Source organism: Argopecten irradians, chromosome 1 (genome assembly GCF_041381155.1).
Source record: "Argopecten irradians isolate NY chromosome 1, Ai_NY, whole genome shotgun sequence".
NCBI classification, from domain to species: domain Eukaryota; kingdom Metazoa; phylum Mollusca; class Bivalvia; order Pectinida; family Pectinidae; genus Argopecten; species Argopecten irradians.
Window position 1 is genome coordinate 30,397,220 of NC_091134.1, and position 24,123 is coordinate 30,421,342.

At 34.7% G+C, this 24,123-nt stretch overlaps 2 protein-coding genes and 1 long non-coding RNA gene across 3 annotated transcripts in view; all 3 read left to right on the forward strand.

The window, feature by feature from the left end:
- Positions 1–8,263: 8,263 nt before the first annotated feature.
- Positions 8,264–15,330, forward strand: LOC138310275 (nucleolar complex protein 4 homolog B-like). The gene is made up of 3 exons (XM_069251411.1): positions 8,264–8,402; positions 14,653–14,756; positions 15,193–15,330. The coding sequence occupies exons 1-3, from the start codon at positions 8,363–8,365 to the stop codon at positions 15,322–15,324; spliced, it is 276 nt and encodes a 91-aa protein (XP_069107512.1). The 5' UTR covers positions 8,264–8,362; the 3' UTR covers positions 15,325–15,330.
- On the forward strand, positions 9,859–11,752 carry LOC138323723 (uncharacterized). The gene is made up of 2 exons (XR_011208588.1): positions 9,859–10,569; positions 11,486–11,752. It is a non-coding gene; the product is annotated as an uncharacterized lncRNA (long non-coding RNA).
- Positions 15,331–17,573: 2,243 nt separating the features above from the next.
- The window catches only part of LOC138323727 (E3 ubiquitin-protein ligase rnf213-alpha-like), a 121,983-nt gene continuing 115,433 nt past the window's right edge, over positions 17,574–24,123 (forward strand). Inside the window, 7 exon segments of the mRNA XM_069268534.1 lie at positions 17,574–18,184; positions 18,892–19,200; positions 20,585–21,159; positions 21,769–21,922; positions 22,490–22,710; positions 22,967–23,119; positions 23,903–24,064. Coding sequence (XP_069124635.1) covers positions 18,115–18,184; positions 18,892–19,200; positions 20,585–21,159; positions 21,769–21,922; positions 22,490–22,710; positions 22,967–23,119; positions 23,903–24,064 — 1,644 coding nt within the window. The 5' untranslated portion in view covers positions 17,574–18,114.

A 24,123-nucleotide genomic window follows, 5' to 3' on the forward strand; every position in this document is an offset into this window, starting at 1 on the left:
TTTGGTGTGAAACATCATTGGGGAAGGACAATCATATTTTATATAAATGAGCCTGGTCCGACCCCTAGGGGCTGAGGGGTGGGGCCCCAAAAGGGGAAATTTTCTTAATTTTAGCTTTAAAATCCTACTCCTCCTTCATCCTTGGATGGATTTCATCCATATTTGGTGTGAAACATCATTGGGGAAGGACAATCATATTTTATATAAATGAGCCTGGTCCGACCCCTAGGGGCTGAGGGGTGGGGCCCCAAAAGGGCAAATTTTCTTAATTTTAGCTTTAAAATCCTACTCCTTCATCCTTGGATGGATTTCATCTATATTTGGTATAAAACATCATTGGGGAAGGACAATCATATTTTATATAAATGAGCCTGGTCCGACCCCTAGGGGCTGAGGGGTGGGGCCCCAAATGGGGTAATTTTCTTAATTTTAGCTTTAAAATCCTACTCCTCCTTCATCCTTGGATGAATTTCATCCATATTTAATGTGAAACATCATTGGGGATGGACAATCATATTTTATATAAATGAGTCTGGTCCGACCCCTAGGGGCTGAGGGGTGAAACCCCAAAAGGGCAAATTTTCTTAATTTTAGCTGGCCCACTTCCTGTTTTTAGGTTTCGGTCTCCGATCTCAATGAAAATTGGTCTATAGGGGTTTTAATTGATGCCGAACAACATGTAAACAGTTTTCGTAAAGATTTTGGTATTCCAAGATGGCCGCTGGCCCACTTCCTTTTTTCAGGTTTCAGTCTCCGATCTCAATGAAAATTGGTCTATAGGGGTTTTAATTGATGCCGAACAACATGCAAACATTTTCGTAAAGATTTTGGTATTCCAAGATGGCCCCTGGCCCACTTCCTGTTTTAATGTTTCAGTCTCCAATCTCAATGAAAATTGGTCTATAGGGGTTTTTATTTTGATTCAGAATGGAGGAACTTTAGGTAAGGACAATCATATTTTAGAAAGGACCGCGGAGCTAAGACCCATGGGGAATAGTACGGCGGAGGTCCAAAATGGGAGTTTGTTGATATTTGGCTTTAAAAAATCTGACTCTTCCTTATTAGCTCACCTGGCCCAAAGGGCCTGTGAGCTTATTGTCATGGCGCGGCGTCCGTCGTCCGTCCGTCGTCCGTCCGTCAACATTTCCTATTAAATCGCTACTAGTCATAGAGTTCTGCATGGATTGTAACCAAATTTGGCCACAAACATCCTTGGGGGAAGGGGAACAGAACTTGTATAAAGTTTGGTTCTGACCCCCCCGGGGCAGGAGGGGCGGGGCCCAATAGGGGAAATAGAGGTAAATCCTATAAATCGCTACTTGTCCTAGAGTTCTGCATGGATTGTAACCAAATTTGGCCACAAACAACCTTGGGGGAAGGGGAACAGAACTTGTATAAAGTTTGGCTCTGACCCCCCGGGGGCAGGAGGGGCGGGGGCCCAATAGGGGAAATAGAGGTAAAACCTATAAATCGCTACTTGTCCTAGAGTTCTGCATGGATTTGTGACCAAATTTTGGCCACAAACATCCTTGGGGAAGGGGAACAGAACTTGTATAAAGTTTGGCTGCTGACCCCCCGGGGGCAAGAGGTGGGGGCCCAATAGGGGAAATAGAGGTAAATCCTATAAATCGCTACTTGTCCTAGAGTTCTGCATGGATTGTAACCAAATTTGGCCACAAACATCCTTGGGGAAGGGGAACAGAACTTGTATAAAGTTTGGCTCTGACCCCCCGGGGGCAGGAGGGCGGGGCCCAATAGGGGAAATAGAGGTAAATCCTATAAATCGCTACTTGTCCTACAGTTTCTGCATGGATTGTAACCAATTTGGCCACAAAAACATCCTTGGGGGAAGGGGAACAGAACTTGTATAAAGTTTGGCTCTGATGACCCCCCGGGGGCAGGAGGGGCGGGGCCCAATAGGGGAAATAGAGGTAAATCCTATAAATCGCTACTTGTCCTAGAGTTCTGCATGGATTGTAACCAAATTTGGCCAAAAACATCCTTGGGGAAGGGGAACAGAACTTGTATAAATTTCGGCTCTGACTCCCCCCCCCCCCCCCCGGGGCAGGAGGGGCGGGGCCCAATAGGGGAAATAGAGGTAAATCCTATAAATCGCTACTTGTCCTAGAGTTCTGCATGGATTGTAACCAAATTTGGCCACAAACATCCTTGGGGGAAGGGGAACAGAACTTGTATAAAGTTTGGCTCTGACCCCCCCCGGGAGCAGGAGGGGCGGGGCCCAATAGGGGAAATAGAGGTAAATCCTATAAATCGCTACTTGTCCTAGAGTTCTGCATGGATTGTAACCAAATTTGGCCACAAACATCCTTGGGGGAAGGGGAACAGAACTTGTATAAAGTTTGGCTCTGACCCCTGGGGGCAGGAGGGGCGGGGCCCAATAGGGGAAATAGAGGTAAATCCTATAAATCGCTACTTGTCCTAGAGTTCTGCATGGATTGTGACCAAATTTGGCCACAAACATCCTTGGGAAGGGGAACAGAACTTGTATAAAGTTTGGGACTCCCCCCCCCCCTGACCCCCAGGGGCAGGGGAGGTAAATCCTATAAAATCGCTACTTGTCCTAACATGGATTGTAACCAAATTTGGCCACAAACAAAGGGGAACAGAACTTGTTTAAATTTTGGCTCTGACCCCCCCGGGAGCAGGAGGTGCGGGGGCCCAATAGGGGAAATAGAGGTAAATCCTTATAAATCGCTACTTGTCCTAAGAGTTCTGGCATGGATTGTAATCACAAATTTTGGCCACAAACATCCTTGGTGGGAAGGGAACTTAGAACTTGTATAAATTGAGTTTGGTTCTGCTCCCCCTGGGGGCAGGAGGGGCGGGGCCCAATAAGGGAAACTAGAGGTAAATCCTAGTTTAAATCGCTACTTGTCCTAGATGTTCTGTCATTGGATTGTGAACCAAAATTGGCCACAAACATCCTTGGGGGAAGGGGAACAGAACTTGTATATAATTTTGGCTCTGACCCCCCGGGGGCAGGAGGGGGGCCCAATAGGGGAAATAGAGGTAAATCCTATAAATCGCTACTTGTCCTGAGTTTCTGCATGGGATTGTATTTCAAATTTGGCCTCAAACATCCATGGAAGGATAGGTAACAGAACTTCTATAAATGTTGACTCTGTCGCCCTATAGGGGGCAGGATGGGTAGGGCCCCAATAAGGTTGAATTAGAGATAAATATCTTGGAATTGCACTTTCAGAAAAGAAACAATGGAACCTGAATTTAGTTACTAAACATCATCAATTACAAATCCAAATTTATGAGCGATACAGGCCCTCTTGGCTCTTGGTTATTAATCCCTTTTAATGGGTTACAACCATAAATATGGATGAATTAACACCAATGATTTGTCAAAGGCTAATTATCTCCTGAAAAATTCAATGTAAACATCTTATGGGGAAAATTTTAGCCTTTGTACTTTAATCTATTTTCAGAAATTAAATAAGATTTTGTAACTAAGTTCACTAAAATTTGCATCATTTATTAATCGTTAACTTACTTTTAAAGACTGTAGAGCATTTGTTGTTTGAAAATATGCCATTAGTCAGATGAGCCGTTAAATCCCTATATGGATTTATTTTTAGTCAAAAGGACATCATGGGGAAGGACAAATTATTTTTTAATATAAATTGAGATGGTCCGACCCCTAGGGGCTGAGGGGTAGGGGCGGGCCTGTAAAAGGGGAAATTTTTAGCTTAATTTTAGCTTTAAAATCCTACTTAAATCGATCCTGACATCATCCTTGGATGGATTTCATTTCATATTTGGTTGTGAAACATCATTGGGAGAAGTAAGATCATCATTTTTATATATTGTAAAATAGGTCCAACCCCTAGGGGCAGAGGGTGGGGCCCCAAAAGGGCAAATTTTCTTAAGTGATTTTTAAAATCTTTAAAATCTTAAATTGGTCCTGAAATTCATTACTTGGATGGATTTCATCCATATTTGGTGTGAAAAATCATTGGGGAAGGGCAATTTCATATTTTCATATAAATGAGCCTGGTTCCGATCCTAGGGGCCTAAGGGGTCAGGAGGGGCGGGGCCCCAAAAAGGGCAAATTTTTTTTTTTAATTTATAGCTTTAAAAATCCTACTACCTCCTTCTTTTTGGATTTTCATCCAAATATTTTGATAAAACATTCTTGGCACATTGGGCAAATTCAAATCATATTTTATATAAATGAGCATCTAAGTCACTTAAATCCCTAGGCAGAGGGGTGAGGCCCAAAAGGGCAAATTTTCTTAATTTTAATAACTTTAAAAATCCTACTCCTAATTTCATCCTTGGAATGGATTTCATCCCTAAACAATTTAATTGTGAAACAAATATTTTATAAAGGTATAAAGGAGACTTATCAAACTTTCATATAAATGAGATTTTCACCGTCTGAATAGGGGCTCAGATGGGCAAACCTCCAAAAGGGCAAATTTTCTTAATTTAGCTTTAAAATCCTACTCCTGTTTTCCATCCTATGGAACTGGATTTCATCCATAAAGTGGTTTGAAATTGGGAAATTTGAATAACAACATAATTTTATTTATAAATGAGTCTCCTTATAATGACCCCCTTTTTTGTATAGGCCCCAAAAAGGGTAAATTTTCTTTTTTTATATAATTTTTGTAAATGAACATTTAGAGGAAGGACTCATTTGCATGATTTTATAATTAACCAAAGTTAGGTCCGACCCCTGGGGACAGAGGGGCGGGCTCAGAATGGGGAATTTTGATTAAATTTTGCTTTGAAACACTATAAACTACTCCTAACCTTACACTTGTGGATTAATGCATCCATTTTGCCATTGTGTGAAGCAACACTTGGGGAAAACAATCATATTTAATAATAAACGAGTTAGGTAACCTTACCCCTAGGGGACAGAGGGGCAGGGCTCAGAAGGGGGTACCCATAATTTTATAAAGTAAACATGAAAGTCCCATGGGGGTTTAAATGTTTCAGGGTTTTAAAATGGGAGCTTTGCTTGAAAAACTTTTCTTTTTGGTAAAATCTGACGTCTCCGAACACATTATGTAAAGGGGTTTCTCTCAACAGGGGATATATGGATTAGACAATAGGCTACCAAAATTTTGTTCATAAAAACTGACCTTTACCAATTTCACCAAAATTTACATATTAAAAAAAAAGTTTTTTGTATTGCCCACTTATATTTATAATTTGAAATAACCAGTCATCCTTAGATAATCTATGAAAATGTTGTTTTGTTCAATGCAGTCAATGGTGATTTCTCGGAAATTCTGAATAGTTTGAAATGATAACAAAAAATGGATTAAAACTCATTAATTTAAAAGGCTAGAGCAACATGTCAGAAGGTAATTCATTCTTTCAAAAATTGCAGATTTGGACAAAGGTTTAATCATAATGATTTATGGATTTGTAGATACTTGTATTAGAATGGTATTTCTGGGTTTATGGATGACCTGGCTTTGTACAGAACTGAAGGTATTGCTGAAAAGGGATAAAAATTGTATACATATATTTTAATATCTTTTAAATGCATTGTTAGATTACATCATAATTTTTTGATAAAATGGCAGCTCTCTGAACAACATTAGAACCTGGGTTAATACATTTAAGCCACCTCCTCCGATGATTTATTTAAATGAGGATGTATTAGATTGGTATTATGCGTAAGCTTATAAATTTTAATTTGAGTAATTTTTAAAAACATTGTCCAAAACATCTTAAAGTGGATTCTTGTATAATCATGTAATACACGTTAAATGACTATACCCTAATGCAAATAGCTTGAACTTACTATTACCATCAGGTTGTCTTAGAGTGGATAATTGGCATAGACTTTGGTCAATCAACTTTACCCGATTATAATACTGTCATTTCATATTTGAAACAAGCATAAATTTAAATGAATTGTTGGGGGAATGTACTGTTCACAAGAGTTGGTAAATATCTTAAGCTTAGACTCATGGAAATATACTTTGACCTTTTTATTTTGCAGATGAAAAGGGCATTGTGAAAACTTGAATTTCATCTCCTTATAAGGTTTTAGTGAATAAAGACCAAATATTAATTTTTACAGATTTTTGTATAGCATATTATTGTATATTATTTTTCACAAAAGAAGTTCAGAATTCCATTAGGTTTAAAACTTAACTTTCAGTTGTAAACTTAAAGTAATATGATGTTTGTATTGAGGCAATTAAAACTTTTCCAATATTGTGATATACTTTGTTTTTAAAAATAGCCATGTTTGATAAGTTACATTAGGTACTCCATTGGATTGTATTGACATGTTTAATTAGCTTTTAGCTTAAGACTGAATTAAAATCGTATGGTTAACAATGCATTGGTAATTTCCAACCAAAACTACTTTAATATTACAATTTGGACTATCAAAATGTTGTAAAAGCTTTAGTTGTAATCTATATATGCAGATAATGTACAGTGTGAATTTGCTCAAAATACCCAGTTTTAAAAGATAATCCTATGTCAAAAATTTTGCACAAATGTTTTTCAGTGATTTTGTTGAGCAAAACATTTCCTCAAATCTAATTAACAAACTTTATCATTACGGTTTGAATAAAACAATTATGTGTGTATTAGACATGTTTTGTTCCAAGATAGTACTAAATGTTTATAATCTGAAACATTTAGGACATTATAGCCTAATAATGAGTTAATCTCGAGTTGTAAACCTCACAGAGTCATTCCGAAATATACCTTTTGGGGCATTTGTCACAATATGAAACATACAGTATTTCAGTTACATATGTTATTTTATATTCCATGATGCGGAAAAGATATATGGTGAAATACATAAAACTACAACTGTATAAATTGATGTAAAATGTTGTTGCCTGAGCGTGGATGGTAAAATTACCCAAAATGTGAGCTTTAAAGTGGCCATTAGTATGCTTATTTATTTCGTATGTATAGTTATATCTGCACAGAGGAACGAAAAAAAATCGCCTATGATTCCTGTCGAGTGCCCCGACCAAGAATCGAACCTGGGTCTCCTGTATGAAAACCTACACCCTCGATACTCCAGGGTTTCGATCATTTACGATTTCTACACCCCTGGACTATCTGATAGTAATCAAAGACAACAGAACAACAGGTTATTTGGTCGTTTGATGTACATCGAAAGAGACGTATAACGATACACAGTGGTTGACTATATGTGTGGCGTTGATGTTGGGCGTCGCTCTGTAGTCTTCAAAGGAAATGTTTCAAGGCCTGTGATTGGTTCAGATGTTTTACGCTGAGCTGCCTCCAATTTTACTATGAGATAGTCCAGTGGTGTAGAGAGCGTAAGTGATCAGAACCCCTGGAGTTTCAAGGATGGAAAAACTACAGCTTTCCTTCAGCTGAGTGACTGAGACCATATATCTAATACATCTACAAACCACATTGACCCGCTCCTTTTACAGATAATTAATACTTTTATTGTATCAGACCTGGCTAGTCCTTATTGTTATTCAGTAATCAATTCAATTTGTTTTCAGTAATGCTTTATTTCAATTGAAAATGCCTACCTACAAAACAATAATGACTGTAGTTCTCTTAGACAAGTTTCATTTAGCAAATTAAGGTTGATATGACATTAAATTTTACTTTATTTAGTTATCAAAGACTTTTCAGATACACAATTTATTAAATTTAAAAGTCCCATTATAAATTAGGCTCCTGTTAAAGATAATTGTTTTATTTACCATGATAAGATATCATTGTTATAATTAAGAAAATAAGGTCGATACATTTGTCTTTTAGGTGTGTTGATTTAATGAAAACATTAATACTAATGAAAACATTAATACAATGTACTTGTGTAAATAGTTTTAAAAATCATGTGGATGAAGCATGCTTCATAGCATAGTCGGTAGAGCTGTAATTTTTTCACATCAGAGACCTGAGTTCGATTACTGGTTGACAGGGCACTCAACAGGAATCGTATGTTTGTTTTTTTGTGTACTAGTTCTCATGGAATGTTGCTGCTCATGATAACGTCTATAACTTACCTTTGAATGAGGATCTGTCTACAGATATTTATTCTTCATAGACTAGCATATATTGCTTTAACAAATGGTTCAGTGATCAGACTACATAAGGAAAAAACAATTGTAAATTGACTATCCTAAAATGCTAAAATTCAAACAGATTGTAATTTCAAAGTTTGAAGTAATTTCAACATGCAATTATCAATTTTGATGAATTTTCCATATATGAACATATCTAACTCTTGTGTCAATTAGTTATGCGTTCAATTTGTTTTTCCATTTTATTTCAGTCCACCGATAAGGATGTTATACTAGCATGTGTTCGAGCATTTCATAAAATTTTCGTCAAATTTTTGACTACAGGAGAGATGTATCTAGAAACAATACCTTCTGATAAAAAGGACAAAGGTAAGTCTAAATATACACTGCCCTCCAAAACTTGTGTCACACATGCATTTATACAAACATACATTAAGTATAGATCTTGTTAATACAGGCATATATTAATTATCAGCTTATTCATCTTCTCTCACTCATTTACATTTTCTAGAGTTTTCTTGGAGATAAATTGTCAGGAAATTTTAACATAGGTAACAGAATTTTTGGAGGGAAGTGTATAACTGAATACCTAGTATAACTCGTATTCATCCCAAAACTGGGATTAGGATGCTTAGAAATTGAGGGGACATTGAATAGAACTTAAACAGGACCTTTCACGATTCATGTTTGATTATTTCAAAAGTAAACCACTTTGCATAAGAATTGAAATACCAAGAAACTAAGTGGTATTGGATTCTATTTTCAGTTTGCATTTAAAATAGATTAAGACAAAGTACACTTGTGACTGCTAAAATGTCAGAAGATTTATTAATATTTTTATAATGACTTGTTTCTGTAAAATGTTAAATATTAGCTTTTAATAGAAGTTAAAAGTGATGTAGTGACAGTTGGACTGTCACAAAACTTTGGAGTTATAGATTAAATATAGGTTCTTACATGAGTGTTCATTTCATATGAGATTTTATGAAACGAGTCTAAGAAGTTTTTATTTTGGCGAGCATTGGGGAGCAAAAATTAAAACTTCAAGAGGAGTTTCATAAAATCTCGTATGAAATGAACACAAATTTAAGATACTTTTTATCACATAACTACTAGGGCTGTAACGAGTATCCGAGTACTCGAGTATTCACGAATTATTGAGAAAGATCGGATACGAGTATTCGTTACTCCTTATATTTGTGGATCGCGATCTTTCAAAAGCAAAAAATAATACCTTCTTTAATGCTGTCATAGCTCAAAAATGTGAAGGAATGTACACTAAAATCTGAATATCATCGATGTTTTCACTTTGAAGTAGACCGGAAGTACACAAGAGCTGCGTGAAGTAAAGCTAGCAACATGTTATTTTCGTATCCACGCTTCGATGCAGTGTTGTGAATTCTTCATAAAATAATTATGATAAAACATAATTATTGAATTCTAGAGATGTAAAAGATGATAATTGATTTCGTTTTCATTACGGGTCGGAAATATGTAAAAATACGAATATATTTCATTAGGCTACTGAGTATGTAGATGTGAACCCTATGTCAAAAACGAAAGGTAGGCTAATTATGAGTCAAAATCATAAATCACTTGATTAAAAATAAAAACTATAGGCCTAGATCCAAATTAAATTGTAACTGCTCTTACAGATTTAAACATTTTTTTCTTAATCTCAATGTTTATTCTGTATTTGACCAAAATAAAAGTAACAGTGAAAATATTTTCAAATGGTTATTTATGCCTTACCATGATGATTTCATGCCGTAATTGATGTGCAGTAGTATTTTTGAGATGACGTCATTTCAAAATTCAAATGATTTGATTTTTTGGCGAGGGTTACCTCGCCATTGTGATCGTGGTTGCAAAATTCTCTCACAGTCAATTTCCTCAATATGATTGGCTAAGAACTTGCTCGCAGATACTAGCGCTCCTAGCGGCAGTGTATTCAACAACTTTGATTTTACCGGGAATTTTAAATAGCAAATTTTGAGTATGAAAGTTACTGAAATAAGCGTATCTGTAATGTTGAAATAGGAATAGTAGATAACTGCTTTCATATCCTTACCATTTACATCGTCCAAATGATCTTAGATTGGAAAATTTTCACTTGAATTGTGTACAATGTATCTAGACTTTTCGTCCTGAAAATGTTGTTTTCAATACATGAAGACGTTTCGTCCCGAAAATGCTTCGCTTCGCCCCACGCGTTTAGTCCCTACTAGTGACAATTATCCCGCAACGGAAAAAATGAAATCTATATTTCACCTCAAACATTAAAATTGTTACAATAATGATTTTTGCACTTTGAATCACATTAGTTCGGGAGCAAATATATTTCAGGACGATATGGAGATTTGTTTATCACGGCTGCGTTATGCCACATGTACGTGTAAATCCACAATGGAAGAAAGACAACTCTAACAAAATTTTGGACAAACTTGGACTACCGATAAAATAGCACGTGACAGACGGTGAACATTTTGTAAATGTCCAAGGTGGCGTAATCTTAAAACTAACGGCAGTTAATAAGGTATGAATGTTTACCACATCCATTATTATCGATAATTTTATAAGCACATGTATAAATATCAGATTATATCTATATACTAAAGCACGTTCAGAGATTACCACTAAACCATACTTTTAAAACATTTTAGTTATTTTCACCACAGGAGCTTGACGTTCTGATCATATACATACAGCATATTCATTAAACTAGGTAATACGAAGTATAAATTTTTGGCCGAATGACATAAATCATATGTGGAATGTTCATATAACTCGAAGTGATATTTTTTGGACTACTAGATCGACGAAAATGCCGATTTCTTCTTCATAATTCTTCCGTAAAACGGCACTTAAAAAGCTGTTTCAATCTGTAACAAATGTAGAGAAAACTGTTAATTGTTTAGCAATTATCCTGAGTTATATTTTACCAACAAGCATCAGAGATTAGCAATTAAAACTTACATAAACATATTCCCGACTCTCACTTGCATTGTGTGATCACTCGAGCGGAACTAATCTCTACCACCTGGCACAGTCTTACAAATGCCCACATGATCACTGTTTTTAGTGCGATTACATCTTAGGGTGTGAACAATGTTAGTTTTTTTTAACTTTTTACTCAACAAAATAGACTTTGCGCACCATCATTTTCTGTATAACTTATTAATTTACCACTGTACCCATGCATACGTGTGTATTTATACTTCTTTGTGCACATTATATAACAACGGCTATAGACTGTATATTACAATCAATTTATGAAGGACAAAACTCTTACATGTAAGAACAGGAGGACTGAAGAACAGCGGGAATTAAACTTCAATAATATTTCCTCTATGCTGGTATTGCTATTTATGATTAAAATGTTTAATTATATGATATTAGCCTTTTCAGTAATTACTCTGTTAATACATTTATTGTTTCCTTATGTTTTACAGAATGTCAGCATGCATGTATCATTTCAACTGGAAACAGCCTAGGAGAAGAATTGTGTGAACAAAAAGAAGTAATTTTCAACTGTGGAAGCTTAATATTGTAATGATTTTCAATCCGAAAATAATTACTATCATCATCTTCAAATTCCTAATTCTGAATTTAACTGCAATATGATTTAAGCATATACCTGATATTTGTTAATATTCTATGACATGTACATGCTTGAAATGAAATGAATAAATAAAAGATTATTTAAATTTAAAACACAATATGACATTAGCTGTTAATACTTTTTGTCAAAAACATATTAAGCTTATCGTTCATAACACACTCGTCATCACCTTCGAGACAATTTAATGAAAATCAATTAAACATTATTTGTATAACACAGGTCGTCTTATGTTTTCCCCGCCTTGACTATCAATGTTCCCTGATCACTCTGAAAGTATTGATTTTACCTTTTTTTTGGTCACCACATGAACTGCCTTTAAATCAATCACACCAATGAAACATACATTTACTGCATTCATTATAACACTGTAAGGCAATTCTGCAAGATCAGCGAACATTATTGATTTACCTTGAATATCTACATGCATGGTACCATATGTAACAGGAGAGGAGAAAATGTAGCGGCAAGACCGGGATTCGATCCCGGGACTCTCCGAACACTAGCTGAGTGCTCTAGTCACAGCTCTACCGACTGAACTACCTGGTCATCGATAATCGACCCAGTCCAGTCCCGCTACACTCCTCCCTCTTTTTTTGAATACATACGAGACCCTTTCAAACACCACAACCGTTGGTTATTTAGTTGGGTGCCAATTCTGTAACAGGAGAGAAGAAAATGTAGCTCTTCTGACTGAGCTACCTGATCGCCGATAATCAACCCAGTCTGATCCCGCAACAAATATTTATCTGGTTATTTTATCTCCCTTCCTTTTTTCAATCTACCTTTATGACTTAGAATCTTACCTGGTGGAAAAGAATATTTTGTCTTACAAATCTTGACAAATTATGCACACTGTGATTGTTGCAAGCTAAACTACGTATCCGCTAGCTGATTGCTGTTGATTGTTAATGATCTCAAACACACTAATTACTTATTGTGCCAATTTAAGTAAATATATTCTACTCTTTTCAAATATTCCTGATTACTATTCATGTGTAATATCTCAAAAAATTGACATGTGCAAGGAGTACGGCGGACCAGACCGCCAATGTTTTGGACATCTGCTAGATATTTCAGTTTCAGGTTACGGTGACCAATAAAAGAAAACAAACACAATGCGGTTTTCATATGTTATTTCTTCTAAATACAACACTTTTTGTGCAAGTTGTCAAGCATTTATGGGGAATATTTTGCATTGAAATTGTCACCTTCATACATCGGTTTTGGGACTCCCTGGACATTGTTTTCCCCATTTTGTTGATGCGCAAAATATACTGATAGTAGATTTTTTAAGCATTTTCAGCCCTAAAAATTACCTGCGCAAAATTAAACCAGTTTTTACGGTATATGATATTGGAATGTATCCCAAACTTTTTATCATACTATTTGCCAATAACACTGTTATGATATCAGAAATATCTGATGGTCTACAACAAGTGTTACATGAATTTTAACAATATTGCATAACATGGAAATTAGAACTTAATATCAGAAAGATAAAAATTGTGATATTCTCAAGACGTAAATCGGTACCACAACACCAGTTGATGTTATGGAATACAAAATTAGATTTATAAGAATTGTTTACATATCTAGGTACAGACAATAATGTTAGTGGTAGCGTTTTTAAAGAAAGGGGAAAAACCTGCTGAACAAACAATTAAATCGGTGTTTGCTGTTTATAAGAAATAAAGGAATGTATCTCTTCCTGTTCATCTTAAACTGAAAATATTTGATTCACTTGTAATGACAGTTTTATTTTACTCATCAGAGGTATGGGGATTTGAAAATAAAAAATGTTGTAGAAAAATTCATTTTTTTTTTGTAAAACGATCCTGAAGTTAAGAAAGTGTACAAACAATTTCATGGTCTATGGTGAGCTAACAAGTTATCCGGTTTGAATTGAAGTTCGGATACAATGTATATCAATCAACTTGCTGTTTTACAAAAGAATAATTACAAACTTGTTAAAAGTATACCAATTGACCAATTTATTCAAAAATCACATGGTGATATTGATAAGTCTTCTAGAGGACAGACATATTCTATATTTAAGACATTTTGGCATAGAAAAGTATGCCCCTTGTCTTTCTCTGCTGCAAAACAATACATGTTAACTGATACTGTGGTCCCAGGAACTTGATGACAATAGTCATTAAGAATGGATATTTTCATTAACATCAAATTAACAAGGAAAATGCTAAAGGTGTTATAAAATCATTTGACATATAACATCATAGGAAATATTAGAATGGGCTTCCAAGATTTTAGTATGTGTCTCTTATTTTACACCTTGGTGTCCAAGGAATCCTCAAAAGTCCAAACTGGAAGGAACACCAGCCAAATTTATTTCTTATTGTACAAAACTACAGTAGTATTGACCTTAGAAATATATTCCTCCTAATATCGAGACCGAGCCATTTAGTACTTTCAGTACTTTGATTTACAGTTGCAGTGACTGAATCCTGCTGCACTTCACCTGTAACTCTATTGCTTAATGATAAGGAATGTAAAACTGCTAAAAATGGTTTTATTATCAATCAAACATTTATCAATATATAAGAGCATTATTGATTTATCAATAAAAACAGTTTCGACTTAAATTGAATCTTTTGCTTGTATCTAACTGGTGATTCGTGGTCCGATCTGTGAATCGTCAACCTCGAATCGTGGATCGGATCGGATCGCCACATGTTAGACAATCCACAGCCCTAATAACTACAAATACCTACATATCAAAAAAATTTCACATCAAAATGTGTTTCAAAAATCTAGCAGAGGCTGCCATTTTTTCCCTTTGACCTCGTAATCCTGACGTCACGTCATTTTTCCTGACATCATTTTATTGTTTCTGTCTGACGTCACAATGAATTTCCAGCCAATGAGAATCGCTCCAGGTCATATTACTATTGACATACGCAAAAGTATTACACGGGCGAAATAACTGGATATCAGGTGGATCGTGTGATAATTATAAATATCGCTATTGTATTTCAGGCCTTAACAAAGAAGTTCAGTATAAGATTTGGTTGATGGATCGTTATCAGGACTCAATTGACCGCCTTGTCCAGCTTCTACACTCTGACCACTCGTCCATACAGGTAAGTACCTGTACAGTGAGGGAGTTTTCCATGTCAAAAACATTATTGCTATTTGCTGTAAGTACCTAAAGTAAATTTTCATTTCTCAAATACAGCCATGATATATTAAATCACTCTTAACTTAGAATGGAGAGGTATGGAGCTACTAATAGAATGGTAGGTCACCTTATAAGGCTTAACCACAGACAGCTTTCAAAAATTTTGGCGATTTTTTTTAAAGTTGTTTAAGTGGAAAAATTGGTGATATATTAGGTGTTTTGACATGTAAGATAAGAGTTTTATGAAGTACTGTACATTAGACAACAATTTTGAATACAAAAAAAACCACCCATATTTGTTCATTTTTAAATTGCTTTCATATTAATGCACACTTAAAAATGTCATCAAAACAGTTATTAGGACTAATAAACTCATTATATAATCTTTTAATTTGCAGGAGCTGGCTCTTTGCACATTGATGAAGTTTGTGGAGACTGAAGGGAAAAATCCAGTAACTAAAATATCATCGAAGAAATCACACTTTCCAGTAGCTTTGTTTATGGTAGGTCGAAACATTGCCGCTGGCTGATTGTAAGGGATCGTATGTTCCTAAAGATCTTAGATGGTGTTTCCTTGAAAATTATTGTAGCAGCCAATTATGCAAACACATGAAGTTGTGATAAAAAAGTTTACATTGAATGTAAGTTCATATTGGTATCACTCATTTAGACATTAAAGGGACAATTCAGTCTAAGAGTACATGAAAATTTGAATATACATGTATATCGAAAAAAAACCCATTTCTAATGGAAATTAGATTAGTTGGTTTTACTGTGATATGCCAGAAAAGCCCACTGTAGTGAAATGTTCCAACTTGCTTGCTGTCCACCATTACACATTGTTGTCGGACGTCTTGTATGCTGAACCCTGACCCTTTCCAGTGTAGTGAAGAAATTTTGTCCAGAAATACTCAAATCACTCTTACAGTAGTGTAAACGTTATTAGGTGCATGTTCTTGTTTAAATGTAATTTTACCAACACCTCAGTGGTTATGTATTGCATTTGATTAACTTACATGACTTTGGCTCGGGTATGGGTACAGCATACGTGTTATACCTGCTTAATCGTATTGATCAAGTTCAACGATTTGGAAATTCAATGGTATCAATCAAAATACTTAACAATGTCGTGATATTTGTCAATATTTGTTGTTATATGTTTCATAAGGATTATAGAACAATACATTTATGTCATATTTTATTTCATGGTTATGTAACAAAACTAGCCTCACTGAATTGTCCCTTTGAATACAAAAATGAATTGACTTTTTATCCATGCAACAACAAAATTTGAATTATAGGTTTGAATGATTTTTAGAGCGAGCATACTCTCACCCTATTGTTTTCCTTGTGGGGGGTGGAGTCTGTGTACATCTGCTATGCGCAGGTTCCAACTGTGCACGTGATACCGGAAGTCACTGTCTTATACTGTTTAATAGATTTCACGGTGATTTAGTGACACCAACCTTTCAAAAATAAGATATATCTATCAGCGATGTTCTTCTGTAAATTAACAACAGTGACATTAAACCTTCAGTGCTAAAAACATTTGTTTTATGTAAACTTCAAGCACAATACCATGGACTAATATATGTCAATAAAGCGCTATTTAAGAAATCTCGAAATAAAACCAGAGAAACTTTTCATACCCTTTTATACCGACAATTATTAGAAAATTTTCTTTAAAAGCAAAAAAAAGTGTGAAAGACTTCTATATAGGTTTAAATCATATAACTCCATCAACAACTCCAACAGGTACTACATAAAATGGAATTTGAGCTTTAACTTTGATACAGAAATGTGTGTTAAAAATATATGCTCTTCCATTTAAGGTAACAAAAAATTCCAAATTGATATGGTTTCAAGTCAGAATTATTCATCATATATTAGTTACTAATAACTTCCTTCATAAGATAGGAATAAATAAATCCTAGTCTATGTGTTACTTTATGTAATACAGAAAGGGAGACAATTATACAATGCCTATGGGAATGCAAAGAGGTGCAAAACTCTGCTTCAAAATTTCGAAACTTTATTAGATTTATTGTTTATTCCCTTTGCATATAATAAAGATTCATTTCTTTTTGGAATAGTTTTACAAAATTGTAGCTCTGTTGACAATGAAACTTTGATAATTATGAAACATTACATTTATAAAACCAGATGTCTTAGCAACTTTTAAATAATAAATGCTCTTATTAATTTAATTAAGGATAATTTTTTTTAGTTCAAAAATATATGTTTTTTAGTCAAAGTGACCATATTAAAAGGCAATTTGAAATAGGCTGGAGGAAATGGAAACCTTTATTGGACCTTTAAGTATATACCTTTACCCTAGTCTTTCACTTAGTATTTTACTACTGCTAACTTGCTTTAATTTTCTTTTTATCTTTGGTTAGGGTTTAACCGGTTTATATATAGCCGAACATCAGCACGATTCTTCAGAACAATTTAATTTTTTTTTTATTATTTAATATAATATATATTTAAACTAAAATATAGTGTATGTGTAACGGTACCTCCTCCCTCTTCTTTCTTCTTCTTCTTCTTATCTTTCTTCTTTAGTATGTCTGTCTGTCTGTCTGTCTTGTCTGTCTGTCTTTGTATGTGAGTGTGTGTGTGTGTATGTGTGAGAGAGAGAGAGAGAGAGAGAGAGAGAGAGAGAGAGGAGAGAGAGAGAGAGAGAGAGAGAGAGTGAGAGCATGCATATATGTGCGTTATGGTTTGCTATTAATGGTTAATATATGTTTTTATGGATGTCTCATAACGTACAATTTGATGTTTTTAAGTATTGTGAATGAGTGCATATGCAAGTGTTTGTGTGTTAGTGTCCATTTTATATATACTGTGTAAAATGTTTGAAAATAAAAAATTTAAAAAAAAAAAAATAGAATATGAAGCTATCAGCATGTAGGTTTTCTAATAAACTGTTTTACACGACAAAAAAAAAAAAAAAAGTTTCCCTCATTTTGAGCTTAAAAGTGATTGCTTTCGATTGATTGTCCATCAACATTTCCTATGGCGGATGATCACAATGTACTTAATAGAAAATAGAAGTCGTTCAGAAATTTCCTTTGGGAAGAGCCAAAGGTTTGTACAATTTGTGAATTACCCTCCATGTATTCTCTATAACATAGGAATAATGTATTCTCTATAACATAGGAATTAGAAAATCTGTCATTTTAAGTTTGAGTTGTGATATTTAAAAGGCACTGAATAAAGGAGTCATAAACAAAGGCTACAACTATCATTCTAAAGAAGAGGAAAGAAACAGATATGCGCATCTTCTATCTGGAGTATTTGAGAAACATTGGAAAGGGATGACTGAAGAAGAAATGTTCCATGAAGCTCTGAAGTGGACTCCATTTGAACACTTCATGGATATGTTTTGTAAGTTCATGAAAACATCTTTATAAACTATGAAAATGTTCTTAACTTTTGACAACTTATAATGACAAAAACTTTAAAAGAAAAAAACCACATGAATTCTGATAATGTAAAAATTGTTGTCATGGGTAATGATACCAGAAACATGAATTATATATATATATATATATATGTTATACAAATATTGATATTTTGTAGGTTGATACAAGAAATTGTTAACCCTGAGAATGGTGATATTTTTTTAAGAGGTTGAAGGCTTAATTAGGGAAATGTTATTTTTCAAGGGTTTAACTATTCCTCGTATCAACATACAAAAAGTCAATAACTGTTTTGTTATATTAAACAATCCCATTAATACAAGATTTATCATTTGAAACAATTTTGAAGCTAGGGCATATAAAACCAATAATAATGAAGTTATTTTTAGTGCAAGCGTACTCTCACACTAATATTTTCATTATCGGGTCTGTGTACTTGCACTTGCTCAAATTCTAACTGCACACGTGATACCGGAAGTCACTGTCTTATGTTTTCTTGTTTAATTCAGATCTGTTTTAATAAACATGGCAAAGTAATTTGCAATGCAGTATGAGTAAAAAAAATCTAAAATGGTGTTATAATTATAGTCAACTGCAGGCAACCTGGTTTTGTAAACCTGATGATTTAGTTTAAATGGTTTTTTTTTTTTTTTTTTTTTTGTGTCATTAAAGATCTGACAAAGGAATCCAAACACTTGAGTGAAGAAAGCAGCATACAGCTTACTCAGGGCACAACAGCTATCCAGGACAGAATGAAACAATTAGAAGGGGGCACAATTTTGGTGAAAGATTTCAGTGTCATTTGTGCCAATGCTGATAAATTCAACAAGCTGGTTACAATGTCATCAGAGAAAAACAAAGAACAGCTGTCTCCAACTTACATCAAAGAACTTATTGCCATACGAGGAAAGGAACTCAAGTTATTCCAGGAGGCTTATAATCTGGTGACAGTTTTGGTGGATATGTGCACCAGATTTCTTGGTAAATATTTATCTTACTGCTATAAACATAATGTGGAGTAACATTAAAGTCCTAGTATCATTATTTACTGTAAGGTCTCTTTCATATGTGGATATGAAGGATAGGGATATTCTACAAGGGTAGAATATCCTTATTCTTCCTATCACGTATGAAAGAGTATTTTTCTCTCATACCTTGATGTTTTATTGAAATTTTGCTACTATGATTTTCTGCCATTCTCAAATAAATTAAAACATAACGTGACAGAAAGTCAGTTCTCCATACATGAAAAATGTGTGATATTTTTAAAGCAAATCCTGTTGTTTGTAACTTTTAAAGTAAATCAAGTCTATTTTCTGAAGAAAAAAACTAAAAACCATTTTACCAACAAAATAATAATTTTGTTAACGCTGTGACGTCATGAGGTTTTATTGCATGAGTGTAGCCATGCAATACAGCCTCAGGCGCGATGAGTGTTTTGCCCTAGACCAGCCAGTATTACATGTATAGGTATGAGAGAAATAGGCAGTACCATTCACATGATCTAGTGAGGCGGATTGCTAAGTTAATGTTGTACAGTGTTATATTTTCCATCTGCACAACAAATGAGTGGGATCCAACTCACCAGATCAACACATGAACGTATGGGTGGATTTTACATAAAGACTTTTGAAGATTTTGTTTAAACTTCTGTAAGTTTAAATCACTATGTACTGATGATATGGTGCATCTCTTAAAATTGGTTAGTTGGTATCTTGGCAAAGATCAACTGATTTACTGCAACAGGAATTCTGTTTACTGTTTTGTCAATTGTACAATAATAATTTGAGTATCTGAACATCAATGACATTTATTTAACGGTTTGGCAAAATGTTCTTGGTCTGTACTGATCAGAAGGGATTTTTCTGAAATCTTATATTTATATATTCTTATTTTTCAATATCAGTTTTGAGATTGATTGAAATCAATAAATGCTGGCTCTATGGCTATTTTGAAATAAGCTTTTAGACTTCAGTTTTAAAACTGGTTGATAGGAAGGGGGAAAGAAGGGAGATAAGATCACTTTGATGTTTGACTGATATTAATAAGTATTTATTGTTTGTACCAATAAATTTATATAGTAAACATTCTGCTCAACTCAACTCACAAATATATATATGATAAAACTGATTACCTATTATAGATGAAGGATCCTCAGTTCCCTTACTAAATAATTGTTTTCCGTTACCTTTGAATCATCCTATGGAATTATTGCAATTAGATTCTATTCACTCTCTGACATAATGGAGCGTAATAGTGCATGGGCCAAAAAGCATGATTATACACTGTACTAGAATTAAGGTAACTAATATGACTTCGAGCTGGGTCTCTTACTTTGAACGTTATTTCAAACTTAAATTTTCAGTGAACATTGACTCGATTGATAAGCAACTGAGATTCTTCAAGAACTATGAAAATGTGTCGATGTCAGAACTTTGTAAACCTGGAATATTGGCCGATATGATGCATCCTGATCAATACCTACCTGTAGTGATTGCCTTTGACCTGAAACCAGAGGAGCTTGATTTACTTCCGCAAATGAAAGACTGTTTTGTTAGCTTTGTTTTTGCTAAGAAATGGGACAACACTGGACAAAAGATTGTGAAACAGAAACAAGGGAAGCTGTCCATTTCTGAGACATTTGAACTTGTATGGGAGCCGTCTATAGCTTGGTGGAACACTATCAAGGGAAAGATCAAACAAGGGACGATGACATTCCAGGAATTTGACAAAATCTTTGGTAAAGATGATTGTCAAATAATAGAAAGGGAATTCAATTTGATGGAAGAAAATGGAACTTGGATAAAGGAACGAATGGAGCAGATCCAGCTGTTTAGAGACCTCGAGAATTGTGTGGAAGGGGCTAGGATTATCTTACAGGTGGTAGCTGCCTATGGTCTAAATGGAGACTTCAAACCTATAGAGCTTATTACGTCTGTTGTAAGTATATTTTTTATGTAGATTTGTTGGTAAGGTATATGGAAAGTGGTCATATTTAGAAAAATTGTAAATAAAAATGTGTCTTTAAGTAGCAATTAAGAGTTCAGATAAATATGATTGATAATTTAACATATAGCCTGCTAGGGTAAATTAATACCTTTATTCAAACATCCAAAATTCTTAATTCTTTTAAGTGATACCGTACGGTACCGTAATCGAAATTTCAGTCAAAAACACAACGTAATTGTTAGGCATTAAAGATTTTGTAAATTATGTCTACTATATTATGTGAGTAGTGCTGGCTCATTTTCAAGGCTCAGATCTTGTTTAAACTGTGATTCTTACAAAAGTAGTATGCAGTAGAAAATTGGGTGTAATGATAAGAAGAATCATGTGTGTGAAAAATTGTATACCTTGTTGTTCAGTGAAACTTGACTTTGAAAGGAATGAACTGAATGTCAATGTTTAAAGAGTCAGACTGCCATTTCGGAAGTGTTTTTACTATAATGGTGTATATGCATATTTAGGTGTAACAAGCAAAGTTATTTCTTTTACTGGAAACATCAGGTTATAATATGTAGATGAGATAAAATTTACGACTCTTTACAGATGAAAGGAACAGACATAGCCATGAATGCTTTGGACCAGTCTCTGAGACAGATCTGTTCAGTCCTTGGTGGTGTTCAGGAGAAACACATTACATGTCTCCACGAGTTCATCAAGTGTGAACCGCTCATACTCTGGCTAAAGGAGTCCATGCCATGTAAGGATCTTAATGGTAGCACTTAATTACAAAATCTACACTTTGATGACACAATGTTCAAATAAAACTTGAAATGATTTCTGGTCAATAATTAAGTGGCCTACAAACCTGGTTTTGGATGTGTTTGTTCAAATGAATGACCTTGACCATCATTCAAGTTCACATAAGTTAAATAGGCTAAAATGTTGCATGCTGGGATGAAGGACTACCAAATTGTTACAATGAAAGACCTTGGCCATTATTGAAGGTCACAAGTCAAATAGGTAAAATCTTAACCAAAATCTTGTCAATGACAAATAGGCCTACAGACCTTCATTGATGGTCATAAGGGTGAAAAAATCTGTATATGACTTTTTGATAAATAAGAGGCCTAGGCTTAGGTGAATGGCTACCAGGGTTCTTATGACCTTGATCTTCATTCAAGGTCACAGAGGTCAAATAGGCTAAAATTTTCAAACAACTACTGTTAAGGACCATGGGCCTCTTGTTTGAAAGTTCAAGTTCATACTACTCTATATGATTTCCTAATACTAATTTCAAAAACAAACTCAAACCAATATATTACAGCTGGTTTGAAGGAGCTGAAGGTGTTTGTTGACCTGGCTACCATTTCTGCTGGGGAAGGTGATATAGAGATTGCCAAGGTGAGGTGTTTACACTCCGCGACTACAGGGTACGCTCCACTGATCTTTAACCTCAATGACAATATAAGTTACAAAGACTTCCTTGAGAAATGTAAGCTTGTGTGGAATGAACTGGAAGCTGACCCAAATCTCCACAAGAAGTTGGTAAGTAATATTTATGAGTACCTGTGTGTTCTTATCTTACTAGTTAAGCAGTAATAAGAATTTTGCAGCTGTAAAAATTAGTTGATACAAAATTTTAAAATTCAACATTGATCTTCATTCTATATCTGTTGATAAATGTTGACATTACAGAAATACATACAGACACTTAATATGATTTATTCTTATTGCCATGCAAATGGATATCATCAGGTGACAGTCTTTAAAACTTTTAGTACCATTTGTGATTTGTTTTCAGCATGATACTAACAGGCAAATTGAGTGGCTAAAGACTGTCAAAAAGGCTCATGGCTCGGTTGAAGTCACCTCCCTTGCACAAACCGAGGCAATAAACTCTGTAGGGATTTACCAAGTTGGACGTTTACCAGATCAAAAATGGGACCAAAAACCTGTAAGTTGATGAGTATATCTTATTATTCAGTTAATGGCAACAAAACTCATGTAATGATTGCACTTTTTTCCCCCATGTTCATAGAAACGGGGGATATTAATTTGAGTCTGACCATCTTTAAAGCTTGGTTTCTATGCAATAACTGCCACAAATCTTAAGCGATTTTTTTTGTATCTTGGTCACAGGGTTAAACATGCCAAGGGCTCAAATGAATTAGCTCGGCATTTTCATCAGAACCAATTTGGCGTAGTTATGGTCCTTTGATGAACGAAAAACGCCATTTTTTTTACTGTTTCCATTTAATAACTCTTGCAAATATTATGGGATTTTCTCGAAACTTGGTAGCACTTGGTAACATGGTTAAAAGTCTTAGGGCCTTTGATTGGCACTTTCATTGGACCCTATTTGGCGGACTTATTGGACTTTGATTAACAAAAGCAGGGGATATAAATTCTATGAATTTGCTTGTTTCATCTAAAATTGAAGTTGAACTTGGGGTTGAAAATTTCATTGATTTAGAAAATGCTTATGTATAAAATTTAATTATATGTCTACTGTGTTATGCTCTTGTTTCAACATGATAGATCTTTGCCTATACTGTAAGGATCATTTGATGATGATGAAAAGCAGTAATTTAAATGACATGGTTACTTGTGCTATGACAAGCTTCTTGTTTTGCCTCTAAAACACAAAACATGACAGTATATTGTTGGGTATTGCTCAAATTGTGTTAGTTTATCATGCTTTGAAGTTTGTTTTAATGCTATATCTGTATTACTGAAGGAGTTAAAAGATGTGATCAGTCTGCATGTATCAGAAGATGACAACGGAGCAAGACAGAGAAAGGTCTACCACTACGAAATGCTGCATGACCTGCAGAGTCGACTCATGTTAGTGGCAGGCAAGGCAGAGAAGGGCAAGGACGATGTAGACCGATTCACACTGGTAATCACTACCTTATACCTTTGATAACAATATGAATGCCTTACTTTAGAATGTCTAGC